This window comes from Notothenia rossii (genome assembly GCF_949606895.1).
Source record: "Notothenia rossii genome assembly, chromosome: 10".
Taxonomy (NCBI): domain Eukaryota; kingdom Metazoa; phylum Chordata; class Actinopteri; order Perciformes; family Nototheniidae; genus Notothenia; species Notothenia rossii.
This window is the reverse complement of record NC_136908.1, coordinates 1,752,478-1,778,825: the sequence shown is the minus strand read 5'-3', so window position 1 is coordinate 1,778,825 and position 26,348 is coordinate 1,752,478. Positions and strand designations below refer to the sequence as shown.

The 26,348-nt window shown below is 41.9% G+C and overlaps 1 protein-coding gene across 7 annotated transcripts in view; it reads right to left on the bottom strand.

Annotated features, from left to right (window-relative positions):
* LOC307022900 (class I histocompatibility antigen, F10 alpha chain-like) overlaps nt 1-26,348 on the bottom strand; it is a 151,959-nt gene that overhangs the window by 72,300 nt on the left and 53,311 nt on the right. For 4 of the 7 annotated variants that reach the window (XM_079655814.1, XM_079655815.1, XM_079655813.1 and 1 more), the window contains exon 6: nt 25,144-26,348. This exon is cut by the window's right edge and continues 19 nt beyond it. The exons of 1 other annotated variant lie outside the window; for it this stretch is intronic. In XM_079655814.1, coding sequence (XP_079511940.1) covers nt 26,303-26,348 — 46 coding nt within the window. In that variant the 3' untranslated portion in view covers nt 25,144-26,302. Of the gene's footprint in view, nt 1-25,143 lie in introns of those variants that run through there. 2 more of the 7 variants (XR_013803515.1, XM_079655812.1) reach the window with 2 other exon arrangements.

The following is a 26,348-nucleotide window of genomic DNA, read 5'->3' as shown; positions in this document are numbered from 1 at the left end:
ATCTCGTGATTTTTTTACGTCCGTCAGGAACTGAATTTCAAAATAAAAATAATCGGAAACAGACGTAGGCCTCTCGGAGTTTAGGACTATGGTTTAGGATGGCCGAAGACACTACACTACCCATAATCCCCAGCTATCATTTAGGACTACAGTCCCCGTGATTAATCTTCAAGCTCTAGGATTTGGATGTTGGAGTGGCAGTGCACCAAGGTTAGCCTAGCGTCAAACAGCTGTTTGAAATTGAACGAAACCACGCCAGACTATACAAAGCTGGAATCGAACGCCCCCCCCCCCCCCAGAACTACACATGCTGGCTATTGTGCTTAGCAAAATGTTCTATGGGACGTCTCCACTGAACGTTTTTGTTTTTCCCACAATTAGAAGTTGCCATGACATTGGTGTTATTAAATGTAAAACATGTAATTAATAAATGGGGGGAAATCGCTTGTGTCCATAATGGGCAGCATTAATATATACCCACATGACAGCTCATTGTTACTTTGTAATTCTACTCCACAATTCAGAGGTTAACCTGGTATTTTTACTCCACTACATTTATTTGAGTTACTTTGCAGATTCTGATTAATGATGTGAAATATAAACAACCCTTAAAGCAGACTTTAGTTACACCTGAGTAAAATGGCGGTGCCCCCACAAATAGAATCAAATTCTGTGGGAAACACTGAAACTGTTTTATTGTAGAGATCACTTACAGTATCTTCTTGATTTTGTATATTCTATATTGCTATCATTGACCTTCTACTTTCCCCCTATGAAAGTATATACTCTTAATATTTTTTTAATCAAATATAACCATACTTTTCAACCCTCCCGATTTTCGCGGGAGACTCCCGATTTCATAGCCCTCTCCCGGTTTCCTCCCGGGGTCATATTTCTCCCGCATTTCTCCCGATTTCTGACAAAATCAGATTTACTCAGGACTGTTTCCACTCGGACTTTAATACAGCTACACCATTGTTTGGTTTCCATGGTAACACGTCTCTTTAGTAGCGCGCAACTGAAAGTCTGAGAGGGTGAGGCAGATAGTCACAGAAAACTGAACAAGTATTGACAACTACTCTACTTTACTCACTCCTTTCTTATAATACAGGTCCAGCCCTAGCTAGCTAACGTTCGCTAGTAAGCAAACTGTCTACTTAAAAAGCTAGAAAACGTTTGCATTTACGTTTGTTATCTTTTTGACAAGCTAGCTAGCTAACAATAACTTTCTACTCAAACTAGCTAACAGTCGCTATCCATCTAACTAGTTGGCTACCTTTTTTGGCTACCTAGCTATTAGCTATCTAGCCAGCTATCACACAAAGTAGTGCCTCTCATAATTTAGATTAGAGTCATTCTTTTGTATCTTATGGTTGCAGACTCGTGTCTACAGCAGTGAGAGTGAAAACATGTTGACATGTGATTTGTTAATTTAGGTGGTAGGATCCAGTCTAAATGCAAAATTCTGCACACCATTTCTCTGGAGCATGTGTGAAGGCATTCCCCATTGCACCTTTAAAAGTACATGGTCAGACATATTTCTGAATCAGCTGCTAATGAAGACGAAACACAGAGTTAGCTCTACAGGTGGTTGTTATTAACATTCTGATCCTCAATAATCGACGGGCAGCGCGGGTTAAAACCCCTCGTTATGAACTCATCACAGGTTTAATTTAAGTTTGATTGATTAGTCACACAAGATAATGAAGAGACACTCTGCACCAATGTTTGACTTGTTTTCACCATCCAAAGTCATCAGTCTGTAAACACTCAAACCAGGTATTGATCACATGAAAAAAAAAAATGTAACAGCAATAACCACACAGTGACAGTGTGAGCAGTGTCTGCTTAAAATGAGGGTTTAATAGAGAGAAGCATGCAGTCATATTTTGCAGAAATAATAAAAATACAGTGTGCTTAAGAACTGGTAATCAATCAACTTCTATCCTGAGGTACTCTGGGGAAAATACAGAACAAACTAACTTTATCAGCCCCTCATAAAGCCTAATGATTGACCTGTATACGTATATTGGTTTATTATGTCTGGACTTTATACGTTTTATTAAGAAAGTATTCCTTTTTTTGCTATTTCTATCTTTATTAAGCCCTAAATTTGGAAATATGTGAAGAACTGTATACCATGCAGGGAAGGGGAAGTAGGATTATTTGGGATATTTTAAATGTATTTGTCAATTTGAATTTGAATTTTTGTTACTTGCTACGGTGAAAGGAGATGTGCTCACATGTCCTTGGTGAGTGAGTGCACATCATATATTTGGCACATTCACTGAAAATGGGATCAAATGTGGGGAAAACCATCGACTAAAAGCTCTGCAGAAACAGATATTTATGCATCAAGATAAATGTTTCCAGATTTGATCAACCTTTTATTTGAATGTTTCTCAGGGCTGCACCTCTGCAGGGACTTGAACTCAGCATGCATCCTGCAGCCTACATTAGCTTTAAGAGGTCCATTATACTGTAGCATGCAGGACAAAGAAGCACTTCCCTTTAAGCGAGTCTCTCTTCTGTAACAGCAGGAAGCACCAGAGAGCCCTTCACTGCTCACAGAGAGTACAGGCTGTAATGTGTCTGCAGTTCCCAATCACGTGTGTATAGACTCTTATTGCACTATTTCACTTTTTGACTATTTTTATTTTTGTACTTACTTGCTATCTTTTCTGTTATTCTGTGTTATTGTGTTGCACTGTTGGAGGAGCCTGTGACCTAAGATGTTCATCGTCATACTAACAATGTACGTATGACCAATACAATCCTTGAACCTTGAACCTTGAGTTTAAAATGTTTAGTGTGCATTCTTTTCTAGATTTAGTGTGTAGAGACGAGAGGCAGATCTGAAGAGTGCAGCCCGGACAAGTTTTAGTTTTATTAGAGTTTCAAATAGGGTACGTACAACACAATACCAAAAGCCCTCATTATACAAACACTACACACATATATTCTGCTTTCCCCACCCACCTGATATGTGTCATTTAGTACGATAAGTTGCCAAGTTTTGAAAATCCAAATGAACATAACAAACTCTCCTGAGCTCCTCCTCTTCCTGATGATTCCCTTTGTGTTTAAAACAGTTCCAGCATTGGAATCGGTCAACATGACGTACGTTTCCTTTGTCTATGTTCCTTTATACATCTCATGTCACGCTGACCTGTTCCTATTGGCAACGGGAATGCATCTCTAACAATTCGAGTAATGTCAAAAACAATTCAGAGAATACTTCAGGTGCATATTAATGTAACTCTGTTCTGTCCACACTTCCCATTCTGTTGTTGGATGTTCCTCATCACATCCTCAAAGCTCAGCTAACTCTCATCACATCCTCAAAGCTAAGCTAACCCTCATCACATCCTCAAAGCTAAGCTAACCCTCATCACATCCTCAAAGCTAAGCTAACTCTCATCACATCCTCAAAGCTAAGCTAACCCTCAACACATCCTCAAAGCTAAGCTAACCCTCATCACATCCTCAAAGCTAAGCTAACTCTCATCACATCCTCAAAGCTAAGCTAACTCTCATCACATCCTCAAAGCTCAGCTAATCCTCATCACATCCTCAAAGCTTAGCTAACCCTCATCACATCCTCAAAGCTAAGCTAACTCTCATCACATCCTCAAAGCTAAGCTAACTCTCATCACATCCTCAAAGCTCAGCTAATCCTCATCACATCCTCAAAGCTTAGCTAACCCTCATCACATCCTCAAAGCTAAGCTAACTCTCATCACATCCTCAAAGCTCAGCTAATCCTCATCACATCCTCAAAGCTAAGCTAACTCTCATCACATCCTCAAAGCTCAGCGAATCCTCATCACATCCTCAAAGCTAAGCTAACTCTCATCACATCCTCAAAGCTCAGCTAACTCTCATCACATCCTCAAAGCTCAGCTAATCCTCATCACATCCTCAAAGCTTAGCTAACCCTCATCACATCCTCAAAGCTCAGCTAATCCTCATCACATCCTCAAAGCTTAGCTAACCCTCATCACATCCTCAAAGCTTAGCTAACCCTCATCACATCCTCAAAGCTCAGCTAATCCTCATCACATCCTCAAAGCTAAGCTAACCCTCATCACATCCTCAAAGCTTAGCTAACCCTCATCACATCCTCAAAGCTCAGCTAACCCTCAACACATCCTCAAAGCTCAGCTAATCCTCATCACATCCTCAAAGCTTAGCTAACCCTCATCACATCCTCAAAGCTAAGCTAACTCTCATCACATCCTCAAAGCTAAGCTAACCCTCATCACATCCTCAAAGCTAAGCTAACCCTCATCACATCCTCAAAGCTTAGCTAACTCTCAACACATCCTCAAAGCTAAGCTAACCCTCATCACATCCTCAAAGCTAAGCTAACCCTCATCACATCCTCAAAGCTTAGCTAACCCTCATCACATCCTCAAAGCTAAGCTAACCCTCATCACATCCTCAAAGCTAAGCTAACCCTCATCACATCCTCAAAGCTAAGCTAACCCTCATCACATCCTCAAAGCTAAGCTAACCCTCATCACATCCTCAAAGCTTAGCTAACCCTCATCACATCCTCAAAGCTAAGCTAACCCTCATCACATCCTCAAAGCTTAGCTAACTCTCATCACATCCTCAAAGCTTAGCTAACCCTCATCACATCCTCAAAGCTAAGCTAACTCTCATCACATCCTCAAAGCTAAGCTAACTCTCATCACATCCTCAAAGCTAAGCTAACTCTCATCACATCCTCAAAGCTCAGCTAATCCTCATCACATCCTCAAAGCTTAGCTAACCCTCATCACATCCTCAAAGCTAAGCTAACTCTCATCACATCCTCAAAGCTAAGCTAACTCTCATCACATCCTCAAAGCTCAGCTAATCCTCATCACATCCTCAAAGCTTAGCTAACCCTCATCACATCCTCAAAGCTAAGCTAATCCTCATCACATCCTCAAAGCTAAGCTAACTCTCATCACATCCTCAAAGCTCAGCTAATCCTCATCACATCCTCAAAGCTAAGCTAACTCTCATCACATCCTCAAAGCTCAGCTAATCCTCATCACATCCTCAAAGCTAAGCTAACTCTCATCACATCCTCAAAGCTAAGCTAACTCTCATCACATCCTCAAAGCTCAGCTAATCCTCATCACATCCTCAAAGCTTAGCTAACTCTCATCACATCCTCAAAGCTCAGCTAATCCTCATCACATCCTCAAAGCTAAGCTAACTCTCATCACATCCTCAAAGCTCAGCTAACCCTCATCACATCCTCAAAGCTAAGCTAACTCTCATCACATCCTCAAAGCTCAGCTAATCCTCATCACATCCTCAAAGCTTAGCTAACCCTCATCACATCCTCAAAGCTCAGCTAATCCTCATCACATCCTCAAAGCTTAGCTAACCCTCATCACATCCTCAAAGCTTAGCTAACCCTCATCACATCCTCAAAGCTCAGCTAATCCTCATCACATCCTCAAAGCTTAGCTAACCCTCAACACATCCTCAAAGCTTAGCTAACCCTCATCACATCCTCAAAGCTTAGCTAACCCTCATCACATCCTCAAAGCTAAGCTAACCCTCATCACATCCTCAAAGCTTAGCTAACCCTCATCACATCCTCAAAGCTCAGCTAACCCTCAACACATCCTCAAAGCTCAGCTAATCCTCATCACATCCTCAAAGCTTAGCTAACCCTCAACACATCCTCAAAGCTCAGCTAATCCTCATCACATCCTCAAAGCTTAGCTAACCCTCATCACATCCTCAAAGCTCAGCTAACCCTCAACACATCCTCAAAGCTCAGCTAATCCTCATCACATCCTCAAAGCTAAGCTAACTCTCATCACATCCTCAAAGCTAAGCTAACTCTCATCACATCCTCAAAGCTCAGCTAATCCTCATCACATCCTCAAAGCTTAGCTAACCCTCATCACATCCTCAAAGCTAAGCTAACTCTCATCACATCCTCAAAGCTAAGCTAACTCTCATCACATCCTCAAAGCTCAGCTAATCCTCATCACATCCTCAAAGCTTAGCTAACCCTCATCACATCCTCAAAGCTAAGCTAACTCTCATCACATCCTCAAAGCTCAGCTAATCCTCATCACATCCTCAAAGCTAAGCTAACTCTCATCACATCCTCAAAGCTCAGCTAATCCTCATCACATCCTCAAAGCTAAGCTAACTCTCATCACATCCTCAAAGCTCAGCTAATCCTCATCACATCCTCAAAGCTTAGCTAACCCTCATCACATCCTGAAAGCTTAGCTAACCCTCAACACATCCTCAAAGCTTAGCTAACCCTCATCACATCCTCAAAGCTCAGCTAATCCTCATCACATCCTCAAAGCTTAGCTAACCCTCATCACATCCTCAAAGCTTAGCTAACCCTCATCACATCCTCAAAGCTCAGCTAATCCTCATCACATCCTCAAAGCTTAGCTAACCCTCAACACATCCTCAAAGCTTAGCTAACCCTCATCACATCCTCAAAGCTTAGCTAACTCTCATCACATCCTCAAAGCTCAGCTAACCCTCAACACATCCTCAAAGCTCAGCTAACTCTCATCACATCCTCAAAGCTCAGCTAACCCTCAACACATCCTCAAAGCTCAGCTAACTCTCATCACATCCTCAAAGCTTAGCTAATCCTCATCACATCCTCAAAGCTCAGCTAACCCTCAACACATCCTCAAAGCTTAGCTAACTCTCATCACATCCTCAAAGCTCAGCTAACCCTCAACACATCCTCAAAGCTCAGCTAATCCTCATCACATCCTCAAAGCTTAGCTAATCCTCATCACATCCTCAAAGCTCAGCTAATCCTCATCACATCCTCAAAGCTTAGCTAATCCTCATCACATCCTCAAAGCTCAGCTAATCCTCATCACATCCTCAAAGCTTAGCTAACCCTCATCACATCCTCAAAGCTTAGCTAACCCTCATCACATCCTCAAAGCTCAGCTAATCCTCATCACATCCTCAAAGCTTAGCTAATCCTCATCACATCCTCAAAGCTCAGCTAATCCTCATCACATCCTCAAAGCTTAGCTAACCCTCAACACATCCTCAAAGCTCAGCTAATCCTCATCACATCCTCAAAGCTTAGCTAACTCTCATCACATCCTCAAAGCTCAGCTAACCCTCAACACATCCTCAAAGCTCAGCTAATCCTCATCACATCCTCAAAGCTTAGCTAATCCTCATCACATCCTCAAAGCTCAGCTAACCCTCAACACATCCTCAAAGCTTAGCTAACTCTCAACACATCCTCAAAGCTCAGCTAATCCTCATCACATCCTCAAAGCTTAGCTAACTCTCATCACATCCTCAAAGCTTAGCTAACTCTCATCACATCCTCAAAGCTCAGCTAACTCTCATCACATCCTCAAAGCTCAGCTAATCCTCAACACATCCTCAAAGCTTAGCTAACCCTCAACACATCCTCAAAGCTTAGCTAACCCTCAACACATCCTGAAAGCTTAGCTAACTCTCATCACATCCTCAAAGCTCAGCTAACTCTCATCACATCCTCAAAGCTCAGCTAATCCTCATCACATCCTCAAAGCTCAGCTAACCCTCAACACATCCTGAAAGCTTAGCTAACTCTCATCACATCCTCAAAGCTCAGCTAACTCTCATCACATCCTCAAAGCTCAGCTAATCCTCAACACATCCTCAAAGCTTAGCTAACCCTCAACACATCCTCAAAGCTTAGCTAACCCTCAACACATCCTCAAAGCTTAGCTAACCCTCATCACATCCTCAAAGCTTAGCTAACCCTCAACACATCCTCAAAGCTTAGCTAACCCTCAACACATCCTCAAAGCTAAGCTAACCCTCATCACATCCTCAAAGCTTAGCTAACCCTCAACACATCCTGAAAGCTTAGCTAACTCTCATCACATCCTCAAAGCTTAGCTAACCCTCAACACATCCTGAAAGCTTAGCTAACCCTCATCACATCCTCAAAGCTCAGCTAACTCTAATCACATCCTCAAAGCTAAGCTAACTCTCAACACATCCTCAAAGCTAAGCTAACTCTCAACACATCCTGAAAGCTTAGCTAACCCTCATCACATCCTCAAAGCTCAGCTAACTCTAATCACATCCTCAAAGCTCAGCTAACCCTCAACACATCCTGAAAGCTTAGCTAACCCTCATCACATCCTCAAAGCTTAGCTAACCCTCAACACATCCTGAAAGCTTAGCTAACCCTCATCACATCCTCAAAGCTCAGCTAACTCTAATCACATCCTCAAAGCTCAGCTAACCCTCAACACATCCTGAAAGCTTAGCTAACCCTCATCACATCCTCAAAGCTTAGCTAACCCTCAACACATCCTGAAAGCTTAGCTAACTCTCAACACATCCTCAAAGCTAAGCTAACCCTCATCACATCCTGAAAGCTTAGCTAACCCTCATCACATCCTCAAAGCTTAGCTAACCCTCAACACATCCTGAAAGCTTAGCTAACCCTCATCACATCCTGAAAGCTTAGCTAACTCTCAACACATCCTCAAAGCTTAGCTAACCCTCATCACATCCTCAAAGCTTAGCTAACCCTCAACACATCCTCAAAGCTTAGCTAACCCTCATCACATCCTCAAAGCTTAGCTAACCCTCAACACATCCTCAAAGCTCAGCTAACCCTCAACACATCCTGAAAGCTTAGCTAACTCTCAACACATCCTCAAAGCTTAGCTAACCCTCATCACATCCTCAAAGCTTAGCTAACCCTCAACACATCCTCAAAGCTTAGCTAACCCTTATCACATCCTCAAAGCTTAGCTAACCCTCATCACATCCTCAAAGCTTAGCTAACCCTCATCACATCCTCAAAGCTAAGCTAACTCTCAACACATCCTGAAAGCTTAGCTAACCCTCATCACATCCTCAAAGCTTAGCTAACTCTCAACACATCCTGAAAGCTTAGCTAACCCTCAACACATCCTCAAAGCTAAGCTAACCCTCAACACATCCTCAAAGCTAAGCTAACCCTCATCACATCCTCAAAGCTAAGCTAACTCTCAACACATCCTGAAAGCTTAGCTAACCCTCAACACATCCTGAAAGCTCAGCTAACCCTCATCACATCCTCAAAGCTAAGCTAACCCTCAACACATCCTGAAAGCTCAGCTAACCCTCAACACATCCTCAAAGCTTAGCTAACTCTCAACACATCCTGAAAGCTCAGCTAACCCTCAACACATCCTCAAAGCTAACCCAAAGACGTTTGCAGTGATGACATATTCAGAGCATTTCACTCCATTCACACGCTCACACGCCACACCTTGTATTTCTCACGCAGAGATTTATTTCTAGGGTACCGCCCACCAAGTTGAGCCGCAATTTTGTAAACAAACTAGGCTTGTTTGAGACGCGTGCGTCTCACTCTGAACTCTGTTCAAAATTTGAGAGCCCTGCATAATGTTGTAGTCCAACAGAAAATAATCTCAAACGTTTGTGATACTTACACGTTTTGTTCAGCAGGATAATACCACATTGTAAGGATCTTGTAAACGCCACAGTGTGAAAGCTTCCTTTTGGTCAAATCAGATTTTTTTTGGGAAGTTTTCATCAAAGTGTGAGAGCTGCAGGAACGTCGTCACTGTTCCCTTTAATATATTAAATAACTAAGCCATGGTTTTAATGCATTTAAATGTGTATCTATTCCTTTGGAGATGTTAGAGTCCCGTCTTCTCATGTGTTAAATTCAGTTTAAAAAACAAAAAGAGAAGATTTCAGGCTAGAGTCAGTAAGTGTTCAGATAATAAGCATCTGTCTTTGTTAAAGAAGCAGCTTAATTATACACGTGTCAATCAGGAATCTCTTCTCCACTCCTTCACTGACGTTTCACTCACAACAAGAGCTAATGAGCACACACAGTGTATTATCTATTCTCTATTATATACCACACTGCACACATAGCTTACTACATGCAATCTCACTATTCATTCCCAAACATATACAAACATCTGGGTACTGCATCTTGTTGTCTCAGTACTTAGTGGAATGACTATAACGTTAATCTAATGTACTCTAATCCACTTTAACAAAATGTAATTTAACACCAGCGCTGGAGGAGTGTTTTGTCTGTTAACACGTTCAACACCTGTTGCATGTGACGCAGAAAACACTGAGTGCTGTTTACTGGTTTAGCTTTTTCAATCAAAGTATTTATAGAGCCCAATATCACACTTTCTACATTTGTCTCAGTGGACTTTATAGTTTGTACAGAATGTGAATATGACCCCCTCTGTCCTTAGAGCCTGACATCGGACAAGGAAACCCTCACAAAGAAACCGCCCAGGTACACTACAAAAACTCTAAATCTTTCCGAGTATATGTGTCTAATATCTAGTCAGAATATGTCTCTATAGTACACAGACATAATTTAAGAAGTGACACTGCAGTGAGATATAGGCTCTTGTTTTTAGACAATGCATCATCTTGTTAAGTCAAATAATCTTATTTTGAGTTGTATCTCAGATGGAAAATCACCAAATAACATCAGAAAACAGAACACGTTTGAGCATTTGCAGTTTATTTTGTAACACAACATTTCCTGATTCTGGTCAAATATAGTTCTAAATGAGTTCTCCAGCTAATTACAAGATCTGATTTATCTAAATATCCCATCGTCATGAAATCTTACCAAGCAACATTTTACTTTTTCTATTGGCAGATTTTTTGACTTATTTAAAGTGAAAACAGCTTGTTTTCGGAGCAGCAGTTGTTCCAGTGTAATGGGAGAAACCCCCAGTAATTGGGAACATTTTAGAAATCTCGGGGAGAACAACAGAGGAGGATCCCTCTCTCAGGACGGACAATATTACATTACATCACTTGTTAGACGCTTTTATCCAAAGCGACTAACATACTCAATACTGAGGACAATCCCCACAGGAGCACTTTGGGGTGAAGTATCTCAGAGACACAACGACATGCTGACTGCAGTGGGGTTTGAACCTGTGCTCCCCCGATCTGAACACCAACGCAGTAACCCACTGCGCCACACGCTTCCCATATTAAAAAGACAATATATTTACAACATAGTCCAAATGCTGAAGAATGCATGTGTCTATAAATAATAAGAAGAAGATGGATCCAGGTGGAGTTCAACAACCCTGTGACTTCAGGACGGTCCATTCCTCACATGTCATGTTCATGTGTCTCCATGAAAGGCCCTGCTGCTGGATCTGTTTCAGGCCCTGCAGAATGTGGCCTCCCTGGGTCACATGGAGGGCTTTGTGAACGACGTGATGTATTAATACTGCGCTGCTGATTTACGAAGGCATGCTTCAGATGTTTGTACAGCGTGTTCTCATGAAGATACAGAGCTCTCACTCCTGGAGCTCCAAATGATCTTATTAAGCATCACTACAACTGCTTTAACAACTCGTATTTAATTATTATCTACTTTAATTTGAATGTATTTCCATTTGACAGGGATGGGCAATTTAAAATAGTTCAAATACAAGCATTATTTTTTTGTTGCACATTTTCACTTCAACTTTTGTATATTAGTATTTCTAATTCATTTTATATTATTATTATTTTATTTGATGTTTTTATTGCACTGTTTTACTTTAAATTTGTATTTTTAAATATCTATTTTCTATAATATGCATTATTATAATTAACATATTTTTTACAGTAAAAAATCTAAATGTTGCCCGAAGTTAAATAAATATTGAGATTCTGATCCTTTTACTTTAACTTCTCTATTAATGGAGATATCTTCTTTATTTTATTGCAGATTTTTCTTTTACTCTTTATAATGTGTAATATATATATTTTAAATGTTCTTCCAATATGTTGTGAAAAACTATTTCCGATATAAATATTATATAATATATATATAATTTTGAATCTGAAATAAAGCAATTTAAGAGCTCTGACTAAATTGCATTATAATGTGAATAAAACATATTATTTTCTGCAACATATTGCGTCAATTTGACCAATGCAATAAATGCTAAAAATGGCAGATGTTAACCACTCAAACAAAAGGTCTGGATATAGTGCCAGAGAGGAAGAGGAGGGAAGAGGAGGAAGAAGAGGAAGAAGACGAAGAAGAGGAAGAGGGGGAAGAGGAGGAGGCTAATTTTAGCCCGTGGAGCAACGCGCTGCTCCGTGTGGGACAGGGTGAGATCAAAGGGATTCCATTCTGACTCTGTTGCCATGGAGATCATAATTCAGCTTGGATGTCTGTTTTAATTAGGAGGCAGGGACGCTAATGAAGGAATACCATGAGGATGAAGGCATCATCATCATCATCATCATCATAAAGAAAAGCACCATTCATATGCACGTAATTATAGTATTCATCATAAATAATAATAACAATAATACATATAAAACATATTCGAATAAACATACAAAATGTAAGTAAAAATGTGTAATAAAAGATGAAATAAAAAAAGTAATAATAATAATGGATTGATAACATAAAGTAGAATAAAAATATTTAGCTAAATATATTTATATAAACATAAGTAAAATGTAAAATATGCAATAAAAGAGTAAATAACATAGAGTAGAATAAATATAGGTAATAAAAACATTATATATAAAAGTTTGAGTATACAAATAAAATAAAAAATGTCAGGAGGTAATCAGGACCCAAATGCAGAATAAATACAGTGGGGGTATAAAACAAGATGTATTAATTAAAAACCAAACAAACACGACAGAAAGGAACGAGCGAGAACGATCAACAAGAGGAAAGGAGCAAACTAAAAACACACAGGAGGAATCCAGAATACAGAAGGGAAACAACGAAGATCTTGTACTTGAGTAAAAGTAGAAGTACTAATACGACAAACTGACAAGCAACACTAGGGAAGATAAGACTTTATACATAAGACTCATGACAAAGACAAGACTCAGCTGGAGAAGAGAGACCGAAACACAATCAGACTATCAGAGGAAACTAAAGACAGGAAGTAAAACCAGACAAGACACAAAGAGGGAACACATTTCAAAATAAAACAGGAAAAATATAAACACAAAAACTCAAATCACAACAAAAAACTATTAATAAAACATCACATTTAATTAAATATACAAACATAAGAAGTAAAGAGATCAAATGAAATAGAACAATAAGGCCTGAAATGTTCCTGACGAAGAAGCCGGGCTTTCTTTGGCCCATGGGGGGCTGACATAGAAAGGGCAGATTTACTACTGAGGTCCTTGAGCGCTCCGTCATAACGCCGTCTTCAAACAGACGGGGAAATGCATTAATCGGAGCTATCACCGAGGTGTGTTTTCTAACAACACGCGGGCCATCATTTTCCTGCACCCGCACAGCGCTTTGACCTGCGGTTTATCACACTCTTCTTCTTTCAAACGTGTTACTTCTCTCTGTCAGGTGTTGTCCCGCTCGCTGAAGAGAAAAGGATGACAGTCAGGAGGCGCAGCCGCCTTATATACTGTGAGCCTGCGCGCGCATTCAGGTAGGCTTGCCCTGATTAGCCGGCTACGTTTATACAACTTCAGTGTGTGAACGCTTGCGCATCATTGATGAGAGTAGTACCCATAGAGTCCAGTAGAGGGCGGAGCCTGTGTGAGATAGATCATGTACTTGAGTAAAAGTAGAAGTACTCAGATCTTGTACTTGAGTAAAAGTAGAAGTACTCAGGTCTTGTACTTTACATTACATTGCATTTAGCTGACGCTTTTATCCAAAGCGACTTACAATAAGTGCGTTCGACCAACAAAGTACAACCTTGAAGAAAACAGAATCATATAAGTACATCAGGTTTCATAGAGCTAAAACATTTCAAGTGCTACTCAACTGGCTCTAGATAAGCCAGTCCTTTATTAGTATATCAGTGCTTTGTTAGTAATTCTATCTCTGGAAGTGGAGTCCAAAGAGATGAGTTTTCAGTCTGAAGAAGATGTGTAAGCTATCTGCTGTCCTGATTTCAATGGGGAGCTCATTCCACCATTTTGGAGCCAGGATAGCAAACCCACGAGTTTCTGCTGATGGGAACTTGGGTCCCCCTCGCAGTGCGGGTGCAGCGAGCTGTTTGGCTGATGCAGAGCGGAGTGCACGTGCTGGGGTGTACGGTTTAACCATGTCCTGGATGTAGGAAGGGCCAGATCCATTCAGCATAGTACGCAAGTACCAGTGTCTTGAAGTGGATTCTAGCAGTTACTGGAAGCCAGTGAAGGGAGCGGAGGAGCGGTGTGGTATGGGAGAATTTGGGAAGGTTGAAGACCAGACGAGCCGCTGCATTCTGGATGAGCTGCAGAGGTCAGAGGGCACATGCAGGCAGACCAGCCAGGAGGGAGTTGCAGTAGTCTAGGCGTGAGATGACGAGAGCCTGGACCAGAACCTGCGTCTCTTTCTGGGTCAGCTGGGGACATGTCCTCCTGATGTTGTAAAGAGTGTATCTGCAGCAGCGGGTTGTAGCAGAGATGTTTGCAGTGAAGGACAGTTTGTTATCTAGGGTCACACCCAGAATTTGCTTACATCTTTGTTCTCTTTTGAGAATCAAACAAAACAGATTTAAATGACAAAAAGAATGCAAACAAACAAGTGAAATGAACTAAATTGCTGAATTGCTTTTAATTCACTGGCAGGAGCGACAAGTGAGGAGGAGCAAAAAGTGAACAACGAGGGAGAGATTGAACAAAGAGAAAGAGTAGAGGACAGAGAGAGTAATGAACAGGAAGAAGATAGAGACTAAAGAAGATGGAAGAGAGGGTGCAGGTTATGGAAAGGAGAGAGACATGGAAATGAATGTTGACAATGTTGTGATCATTTTAGCCTCTTCTGCATGTCCAGATCATTAATAGTAACAATCAACTGATTCTTATGCACTTTCAAAAATAATTTATGCTGCAGCCCACTGACATGGTTTGAAATCAATATATTATCCAATGTGTGACCCCCCACAGGACTTAAAGAGCACCTAACTAGATCATGAAAATCCCAAATATTTCGGGGAGTATCCCCCGAACCCCCCTAGCACGTTTGGACCTCGGTATTTAGGAAATCCTGGATACGGCCCTGGCCGTGTGCAGTTCCTCATTGACAGCAAGGAGGGCAGTTTCTGTTGAGTGACCTGCCTTGAAACCAGACTGGTGCGGATCCAGAAGGTTGTTCTGATGGAGATAACAGGAGAGCTGTTTAAAGACAGCGCGTTCAAGTGTTTTAGACAGGAACGGGAGGAGAGAGACAGGCCTGTAGTTTATAACATCAGACGGGTTGAGAGTGGGTTGATGAAATGGGTGAGAAAAGGTAGAATATCAGGAGCGATAGTCTGAAGGAGGTTTGAAGGGATAGGGTCCAGAGGACAGGTGGTGTTGTTGTACTTGAGTAAAAGTAGAAGTACTCAGGTCTTGTACTTGAGTAAAAGTAGAAGTACTCAGATCTTGTACTTGAGTAAAAGTAGAAGTACTCAGATCTTGTACTTGAGTAAAAGTAGAAGTACTCAGATCTTGTACTTGAGTAAAAGTAGAAGTACTCAGATCTTGTACTTGAGTAAAAGTAGAAGTACTCAGGTCTTGTACTTGAGTAAGAGTAGAAGTACTCAGGTCTTGTTCTTGAGTAAAAGTAGAAGTACTCAGATCTTGTACTTCAGTAAAAGTAGAAGTACTCAGATCTTGTACTTGAGTAAAAGTAGAAGTACTCAGATCTTGTACTTGAGTAAGAGTAGAAGTACTCAGGTCTTGTACTTGAGTAAAAGTAGAAGTACTCAGATCTTGTACTTGAGTAAGAGTAGAAGTACTCAGGTCTTGTACTTGAGTAAAAGTAGAAGTACTCAGATCTTGTACTTGAGTAAAAGTAGAAGTACTCAGATCTTGTACTACTCAGCTGGAGAAGACAGGCAGAACCACAACAGGTGAACACAATCAGACAATGAGGGGACATCTAAAAGACAGGAAGTAAAACCAGACAAGACACAAAGAGGGAACACATTTCAAAAGAAAACACAAAAAGAAAATCATGCAAAAAAAGTAAAAAAACATCAAATGCAATTAAAATATGTAAACAAACATAAGAAGTAAAAGCAAACACTAACTAAGATAAAACAAAATAGAACAATAAGAGCTTCAGTAGAAATGTTCCTGATGAAGAAGCCGGGCTTTCCTCTCCAACACGAAAGAGAGCATTCAACTCATGAATCTCCGTCACATGAGTTCAAATTAAAAAGTGATGAATAATAGACGTGTTCATTAGCTGGACGCGACGTCTGAGAGTTCATCAAACGGGTTCTCTAAAAATGGCTCCGGAGTAACGCTCCCCGTAAAGTCGTTCATCACTTCGGCTTTACATCAGGAAGCTTAGCCGGACAGGAACATCCATCATCAGGAGGAAGAGGAGGAAGAGGAGAGGAAGAGGAGAGGAAGATGAAGACTAAGAACATGTGAGGAAGAGGAGGAACAGAAAGCCTGCATTGGACTTCTTTGTTTACATCCAAAAAATAGTGACATCACTACAGAACACTCACGCTCCTATTGGCTAACGCTCCGACGCATTGTACCTGATAGGCTAAGGGGCGGGACATCTCTAAGCGATTGACCAATCACATCAGAGCAGTAAAACACCTTTTTAAAAATTCATAAAAAGGAGCAGAATAAATGTCGTTCAAACTTTGAAAACAATTTTCAAAACTGTAACTTCTTTACTTTTTAGGATAAGTCTCCCTGAAGTAACGGCACACAAACTATCCTCTTTCACTCAAACCCTCTGCTTTAGTACAAAGTCCTACCAGGCTGCATTGAAAGAGATTAGAAAGTTATGTGTGTGTTAGGAAGACACTCATCCTCACTAAGGCCCTTCAGTGAGATCATCAGGATGTTATTAAAGTCGCTCTGCAGCAACACGTATTTCATAATGATAATACATTAAACAAGTGTTGTGCACACAGGAAGTGAGCAGCAGGATATTGAGGGATATTATTCCCTTAATGCAGTTACTCACAACTAGCTCTCTCCTCTAATGGAGCTCAGAGCCTTCCTCTCCATCCTCCTCAGAGCTCTGGGATCATTATGAATGCTCAAAGGTCACAAAGGAGGAAAACCTCCGTCAGGCCGAGTTGGGAATGGATAAAGGAACTCTGTGAGCTGACGCCACCTGCAGGAATACAGAACTCTGTCCTTATTAAATGGTGAAATGCTCAATGTTTTAAAGATATTCTGACCCTTCTTAAAGAACTGGGAAGTACCTTTTAGGTTTTAAAAATCCAATATAAAAATGTTGAGAATATCTCAAGACAAAACATGTGTTTGAACTTCAGGCTGCATGGAAGTCCAGCTTGATGCCGATGACAGAGCTAGTTTTCCTGATCAGTTTATTGATTCTGCTGATGTCACCGGATCTTTCACACAAAGTGAACATTTACAGCAGGGGGTGGGGAACCTCCGGCCCCTGGGCCGTATACGGCCCGCGAGACCATTCGATTCGGCCCTCGAGGTAATTCATAAATACACGCCAAAAATAAATGAAAGAAATCTGGACCGCAAAAAAAATAAAAGTGTGTGCCTGTTTTTCCTGGCCAAGGTCAGGGTCCTTGAACACAACACGAGCCTATCGTGTCATCACGTGATATATGTCTCGTCTGACGGGTGCAGTTCTGCCGGAGAGCACTGGAACGCTGCTCCAAAAATTGCAGTACCCATAAGGAGCCATGCACATGCCCCAGTTTTTGCGTGGCTGTCTTTAGTTGAAAGCCCAGTGGCGATCTGTTCATCTGTCATACTGATCATACAGTCAATAACTTTGTTGTTGTTAGCATCTGGTTAGCTAGCTATGCTAACGAATATAATAATAATAATAAATTATATTTCTATGGCGCTTTTCTTGAACCCAAAGACGCTTTACATTTGGGAGGGAGGGTAGACAAACAAAAAGAAACAAAACAAAACAGAAAAGCAGTCAGGAGGAAGTTGGTTGAGAGGGGGGGGGGTTATGGATACAGAGTTGAAGGTGGGTTTTGAGGCGGGACTGGAACAGGGTGAGGGACTCAGACTCACGGAGGTCTTGGGGGAGGGAGTTCCAGAGCTTCGGGGCTGCCACAGAAAAGGCTCTATCCCCGAAGCTCCTGAGTTTGGCCCTGGGGATGGAAAGCAAACCGGCTGAGGTGGATCTGAGGGACCGGGGGGGTCGGTAGAGGATGAGGAGGTCAGTGAGGTAGGGGGGGGGGGGGGGGGGGGGGGCAGATGGTGGAGGGCTTTGTAAGTGAAGACCAGGAGTTTGTAATGGATGCGGTGTGAAACGGGGAGCCAGTGGAGTTCTTTGAGGACCGGGGTGATGTGATGCCATGATTTGGTGTGGGTGAGGAGTCTGGCGGCTGCGTTCTGGACACGCTGGACTCTGTTGAGGGACGTAGTGCTGATGCCGAAGAGGAGTGAGTTGCAATAGTCAAGGCGGGAAGAGATGAAGGCGTGAAAGAGTCGCTCAGCTGCAGGGCGGGTGAGAGAGTGACGGAGTTTGTCAATATTGCGGAGGTGGAAAAATTAGGTTTTTACAACTTGACGGATGTGGGGCTCGAGGGAGAGGGTGGGGTCAAATATAACGCCAAGGTTGCGTGCCTGGGTGGAGGGGGAAACAGCGGTGCCATCGATGGTGAGTGTCAGGTTGGGGGTTTTGCTGAGGGTGGATTTGGAGCCGATGAGGAGGAGTTCAGTTTTTATTGCTGTTGAGTTTGAGGAAGTTGTTTTGCATCCAGGGTTTTATTGCAGTCAGACAGGATTCGATGTGGGTGAGGGGGGGGGGGGGTTGTGGGAGGATTTGGTGCTGAGGTAAATCTGTGTGTCATCAGTGTAATAGTGAAAGTCCAGGTTGTATTGGCGGAGAATCTGACCAAGGGGGAGGATGTAGATGATGAAGAGGAGGGGGCCGAGTACTGAACCTTGGGGAACACCTTGGGTGACTGAAGCTGTGGCAGAGGAGTGGTTGTTGAGGGAGATGAAGTGGGATCTATCAGAGAGGTAGGACTGGAGCCACCTGAGTGCAGTACCTTCGATACCGATGTCCTGGAGTCGGGTAAGCAGGATGGTGTGGCTCGCGGTGTCAAAGGCTGCACTCAGGTCGAGGAGGATGAGGATGTTGAGGGAACCGGTGTCAGCAGAGGTGAGGAGGTCATTGAGGACTTTGATGAGTATCGTTTCTGTGCTGTGGTGAGGACGAAATCCAGACTGAAGGGGTTCAAAAAGCTGGTTGGTTTGTGGATGGCGGTGGAGTTGTTTGGAGATGATGCGTTCTATTGTTTTAGAGAGAAAGGGGAGGTTGGAGATGGGGCGGTAATTACTGAGGGAGGAGGGATCCAGACCGGGTTTCTTGAGGATGGGAGTGACAGCAGCAGTTTTGAAGGCAGAGGGAACGGTTCCTTTGGACAGGGAGGAGTTGAAAAGGTTGACAAAGTGGGGGCAGAGGACGAGGAGGCAGGACTTCAGTAGAGGGGTGGGTAGAGGGTCAAGCGAGCAGGTTGTGGGTTTGGAGGAGCTGATCAGTTTGAGTATTTCAGGGGGGGTAACCAGAGTGAACTGGGAGAGGCGGCCGTGGGGAGGAGGGCATGGGAGGTCCAGGGAGATGGGGGGAGGGGTGGCGGACGGGGGAAGCGATGGTGAACTGTATGAGTTTGTGGTCAGAGAGGGGAAAGGGGCAGGGGTGGAGGTCGAGTACTGGGAGGTTGGTGGAGCAGACAAGGTCAAGGATGTGTCCTTTATCGAGGGTGGGGAAGGTGACATATTGGGTAAATGAGAAATTGTCCAGAAGGGAGGAGAATTCAGAAGCAAGTTTGCAGGTGGGGGAGTCCATGTGGATGTTGAGGTCGCCGAGCAGTAACAGACGTGGGGAGATGGATGAAGCAATGGTGAGGAGTTCAGTGAGATCAGAGAGGAAGGAGGGGTGTGGTTTGGGGGGGCGGTAAATGAGGATAACTGTCAGTGAGGGAGGGGCTTTGAAGGCGAGGAATTCGAAGGATGGTACTGAGGGGAGGGTGAGTTCTGTAGTCCGGATGTTCTGATTGTAGATGACAGCCAGTCCACCACCACGGCATGAGGGGCGGGGTTTAGTGATGTAATTAAAACCATGGGGGGATGTTTGATTGAGGGAGAAGAAGTCCTTGGGTTGGTGCCGGGGTTTCAGTGAGCAGAAGGAAGTTGATGGATTATGAATATAAGAAGCTTTTTCTCCAACCAGTGAGGTAGAGGCACATCTTTATAAAAAAAATAAGAGAATAAAGTAAACTGGTATAAAATACTATATGACAGTAACACAAATGTGTTATTAATAAAGAATACAGTTTGAAAGGACAGTGATATGTGAAATAGGCATAAAGAAAAATAAATCTGCTTACAGTTCTGTTTCATGGGTGTTGAGAGATGTATCCATAGATCTCCTAATGTTGCTGTTACGAACTCAGACACTTAGGAGGTAGGACCCAATTGCACGACTCGGGAGACAGAAGTAAAGTATTGGTAAGATACTTTATTTTTCCAAAATACAGCAAGATGAACAAAAAAGGTCACTATCAGATCTCAAGTTGAGATGACAAAAATAGAGAACAAAATGAAAGCGCTCACGTAGTGAGGAACAAACTTTCAAGAGCATATACCTGACCATGACAAGACGAACTGACACTGGGAGACAGGGGAATTTAAACACATGACAGCAAGACACAGGTGAAAACAATCAGGGGCGGGGCTGGTGATGATGAGCACAGGAGACACACAAGAAGTACAGGTGAACACAATCAGACAATTAGACACACCAGGGAAACTAACGACAGGGAGGACAACACAGGGGTTGCGTTCCAATAGTCCATTTAGCTTAGGAACCTTCCTAAACAAGTGAAATGACCCGGAAGTACGTCAGTGGCAGCCATGTTAAGTGCCGTTCCAATTCTCCAAATGAAAGGAAAGGAGGTTTCAAACTTCCTTTATAACCTCCTTTAGCTTAGGAACCACTGGACCTCCCTAACCGAAAGGAGAGGAGAAAATGCTGCCCCACAATGCCTTGCAACCGCAGTATTTGCGTCACACAACAGTCGGCCGTTCACAGAAACAAATGATTATGACGGAAAAATTATATCATGAAAGTTACGGTGCTTATTAAGCATTTTAAAACGTATGTGGTAAGTTGCCAAAGTGCTTTGTTTTGAACGTTCATCAGTATTATAATCAAAAAGAGAAATATGAACGTTAGTTTTTACTGAAATGATCAAATAAAGTCAACATTTCACTGAGCTGTGTGGGGTTTGTTCAACTTTTAAAAGATGTTTGAAAGGTGACACAGTGATAGGTGTTAAGGACTAACGTTTATAATAAATACATTTGTATTGATTTTAAGATCTTTTCATACAATCATACGTATTGGGATCATTTGTATTAATGTGGACCGGAGGGAGAGGGTGACGAGCAGAAGTTTCACTTTCCTTTTTTATTTCAATTCCAGCTTTGGTCATGAAGAATATGTTTCTCTGTTGTTCATAAAGCAACAGCATCAGAGCACGGTGCAGAGTCTCTAGATGAGTCCCTCGTTCTTATTAAACATCCATGTTGTAGTCCGCTGTACAGAAAACTGTAGTTTCCATAGTTTCCCCACAGCAGCAGACGCACACAATGACGTCCGCTAGCGCATCATAAACACGTGGGATAGTGAAAGTGCATTCGGATTCTCTAAAGTACCGCAGTCTCTTCTCCTAAGTCCTTTTGAATTCTCCTATCCACTATCCCTTAACCCCGTGACGTTTCACTCAGAGGTCAAGGAATAGGAGGTAGGGTTAGAATTTAGGAGCTGATTTTTGGATTATCGGAACGCAACCAGAGAGAAGGACCAGACAATATACAAGGAGGAAAACATGACAGGGAGAACAGAACAGCAAAAACCCATTACCGGACACACCAAACTAAAACCGTGACATGACATAAGAATTGTGACAGTTGCTCTCAAAGTGCACCAGATTGATGTTTTCAACTTCAACATTTAATAAAACTCTCTTGTATATTTCTCTTTCTAGTTGTGTCATTTGTCTTTCTGGATTTCTGTAAAGTCACAGGAAGAGGACGGGGCTTCAGTTAAAGAAATTACAGTTGAATTACTTTAAATGTTATTGTACTTCAAGTCACATGGTAAATGTCCTGTACTGATACATCTCTTTCTCAGGTCTCGTCGACCCTCAGATCTCTTTAGAAACTAAGAGAAAAATCATTTTGATATTTTTTTAGAAATCTAACTTTAATTTTTGAGAAATTTGAATTTTTCTTTGAATTTTGACATTTTTATAAAATATGTTTTTTTTATTTCCCTTGACTCCACAAGGACTGGAATCGAACCAACAACCTTCTTGTTGAAAGACGACATACTAACATGATGTCTTCTCCATCTTATGTGTGTTCCTCACGCTGTGTAATCAATATGCTTTTAAATCAATAAGATCCTCATTGATGCCTCACTGATCTCTTCTGATTGGATATCATCACCTTCCCATTCCAATAGCTCTGAAGAGTTACAGCATTAGTGACACTGACTCTAAATAAGACCAACTGCAGAACATCATTCACATCTTTAAGTCCATTCATTTAACCATTAGTTTCTTTACGTGGCGTCTGATCGTCCTCCAGCTCTTACACGTTACTCTTCATATTATCTGTGATAAACACCAATAAACACTATTTTATATTCAGTGGTTAATAATCTGCAGAGCAAACTGTTCTTATCAGATGTTCACCCACTGCTCCAATATATATTATTTATTCAATAGAGGTCCTCAAAAACCTCAAACCGTCCAAATCGGCCAAACCATGTTTTAGCTATTGTCTGCTAATGCTAATTAAAGCAGCTTGTGTTCATTGTGTAAATGTCCCAACATATGCAGGTTAACATCCGGCAGGTTCTATGTGCTGGAGACCCTACTCTACATTTCTATCATTACACTTTGGGGTCTCAACATGTCCGGGTTCACACTGATGACAAGTAGAATATTTAAAATAAATAAATAAGGAGGTGTGGTGAAAACAGTGTGAGAATGTGCTCTGGTTCTGACCCTAAAACCCTCTCCTGTCCCCTGCTGTGATGAAGCTTCTCTTCCTCTGGACCTGAACCACCACACACTGGAGACATGAAGATCTGCACACGTCTTTATTGTTTAAGTTCCAGTTGTTCCCACTAGATGGCGCTCAGGAGCAGTGGTTTCACTCATGGATGGATTTCCCCTCCTGCTGGTCGGACTGTTTAGAGGAAATCACGTGACTGCTGGGAACAGTTCCGAACTCAACCAGCAGGGGAGCTATTGCTCAGACTCAGACTGTGAACTGCGCAGCAGGAAATAAATAGTGCGCTGTCACTCTCAGGGGAAATGAGGGGAGTCACAGAGAGACAGCGGGGGTTCACCTGAAGAGTCAGGGCACCATTGAAAAAGAGGTCAATGATCTCAATGGGTTTCCACCTGAATAAATAAAGGTTTTGAATTGAATTGAATTGAGAGAGAACAGCATACACATCTACTTGATCAATACAAATACCTGATCAATACAAACACCTGATCAATACATCTACCTGATCAATACATCTACCTGATCAATAGTCGAGGTGCGGAAACAACGCTGCAAACCAAAGGAGACGAGGTGAGGAAGCGACGCTGCAGAGCAAAGGAGACGAAGTGAGGAAGCGAGGCTGCAGAGCAAAGGAGTGTTTTTGTTCCTGCTGCCTCAGAGTCTCAGGTTACAGGGAAGCTAACCTCAAAGCCTCGTGGACCTCCTGGAATGAGTCTGTCTGCACGTGTTGCTGTATTTCAGAGACAGTAAATACAACATGAGATATCTGGAGCAGAACAGCCCGGCTGAGTCACGAGACAGAAAGGGAAGGAGAGCAGGGACTTTCCAGCTGCTGGAGAACGGGTTAGGCAGAAGCTGCTCGGCACAGAGAAACATGCAATGACCCAAAACAAACACCATCAGTTTATAACCAGGTGAGGAGCGACAGGTTCCTCAGTCAGGGTGCTGAGAGAGAGCTGCCTCTGAGTCACACGGAGAAACACACTTTCTAACAACGTACACGAACACTTTGGTTTGTTCTGAAAGGATTTCACTGCTTCTTTATAAACTTTAAATCACATACAATTACAAATGTAATAATAATATAATAATACAAATGTAATGATAATAATTGTAATAATAAATATTGGAATCAATATGGAAAGGTAACTAAAGGTGATCAATATGGAAAGGTAACTAAAGGTGATCAATATGGAAAGGTAACTAAAGGTGATCAATATGGAAAGGTAACTAAAGGTGATCAATATGGAAAGGTAACTAAAGGTGATCAATATGGAAAGGTAACTAAAGGTGATCAATATGGAAAGGTGACTAAAGGTGATCAATATGGAAAGGTAACTAAAGGTGATCAATATGGAAAGGTAACTAAAGGTGATCAATATGGAAAGGTAACTAAAGGTGATCAATATGGAAAGGTAACTAAAGGTGATCAATATGGAAAGGTAACTAAAGGTGATCAATATGGAAAGGTAACTAAAGGTGATCAATATGGAAAGGTAACTAAAGGTGATCAATATGGAAAGGTAACTAAAGGTGATCAATATGGAAAGGTGACTAAAGGTGATCAATATGGAAAGGTAACTAAAGGTGATCAATATGGAAAGGTAACTAAAGGTGATCAATATGGAAAGGTAACTAAAGGTGATCAATATGGAAAGGTAACTAAAGGTGATCAATATGGAAAGGTAACTAAAGGAAGTATTGACAGGTTTCTAAATGTGATTGAGTTTGTAAGTGAACGTGTCTCTGATGGAAATGACTTCAGATCAATGGAAACCCAAAGGTAATGTTTGAGCCTCACTAAATGTTCCTAACAACACAGAACTGTATTATTCCCAGTCGTCATGGTAACCTCATCAGTTGCCGGGCAGGTTTCACCTCAACAGGTTTCTGGAGCAGGAGCTCTGAGAACAGCTGAGTGCAGCGACACACACTGATAACACACACATTAGAGAGATCAATACATCACTCAGAGTTACTTTGTTACATGTTCCTCCATTAGAGAACATGTTCATTAGTTTCTTTGTAGAAAGCAGTAAACCATTGGATCTCTAGTTTCACATCAAATCCACTTTCCTCTCGTGTCTGAGACGAGTAGAAACCAATACATGTGTTTATGGAAAGACGAGAAGACGGACATTTGGGAGATGGTTTTTATTGGAAAGAGAAACACGGACAGGAAAGGGTTAACAATGCAGAGCCACTTCATGTCACGTTCACCTCTCAACCCCAAACTAAAGAGAAGGTCACAGTCCGCTGGCTATGGACACAAAACCTCCCTGCCCCTAAATAATAGCAACATTATCAAAATCACAAACTATTAGGTTTTAAAACCAATTCAAGAGAAATGTTAGAAATAAAGAAACACACTTCTGATTCATTTAGAGAAGCTCAGAAAGGGAAACAAGATCACTCTCTGCTACCTGAGTGTGTGTGTGTGTGTGTGTGTGTGTGTGTGTGTGTGTGTGTGTGTGTGTGTGTGTGTGTGTGTGTGTGTGTGTGTGTGTGTGTGTACATGTGCGTGTGCTATTAAATAAAGAAACACACTTCTGGTTCATTTAGAAAAGCTCAGAAAGGGAAAACAAGACCATTCTACCTGGCCGGATCCAAACATTAAAAGCTGAATATTTACACTGATACATGAACTGTGTGTGTGTGTGGCCTAGCATTACTATACTTGTGGGGACCTAAATCTGTTTACACAGTCAGATTTGCCTCCCTTATGGGGACATAATGGAGGTCCCCATAAGGGCAATCATTAATTTTAGGGTGAAGACTTGGTTAAGGTTATGGTTAGGTTAAGTCTCCAGGAAATGCATATAAGTCAATGTAATGTTCCCTGAAGTGATGTATACATTGTATATATGTGTGTGTGTGTGTGTGTGTGTGTGTGTGTGTGTGTGTGTGTGTGTGTGTGTGTGTGTAAATACATAATCAGAGGGAAAGCCACCTTTTGATGTGAAACCCAAATGATCCAAATAACATGATTCCTCTGTTCTCCAATCAATGAGTTATTGCTTGATTTCCAAAGACTAATCTGATCAGTTATTGATCAGTTATTGATCAATAACTGATCAGTTGATGAATAATAAACAGTTTACGGGGAGAATGTGGTGGCAGCGCCCCCTGATGCAGAAACCTAAAGACACAGAACATGTTGACCTGATTCAGACCTGAACTATGCCTGAGTCAGTTCTTTGATCTGCTTCTGATGTACAGGTGAATGTTTCTAATTGGTGTTTCTGGTGTTGTGTTCCTGAAAGCATGGTGCCTTTCACTCTGCAGAAGGGTTTGAACTCTAATGCTGCACCTCCAGAGGTGTTAGCTCAGCGCTGGAGGCCGGA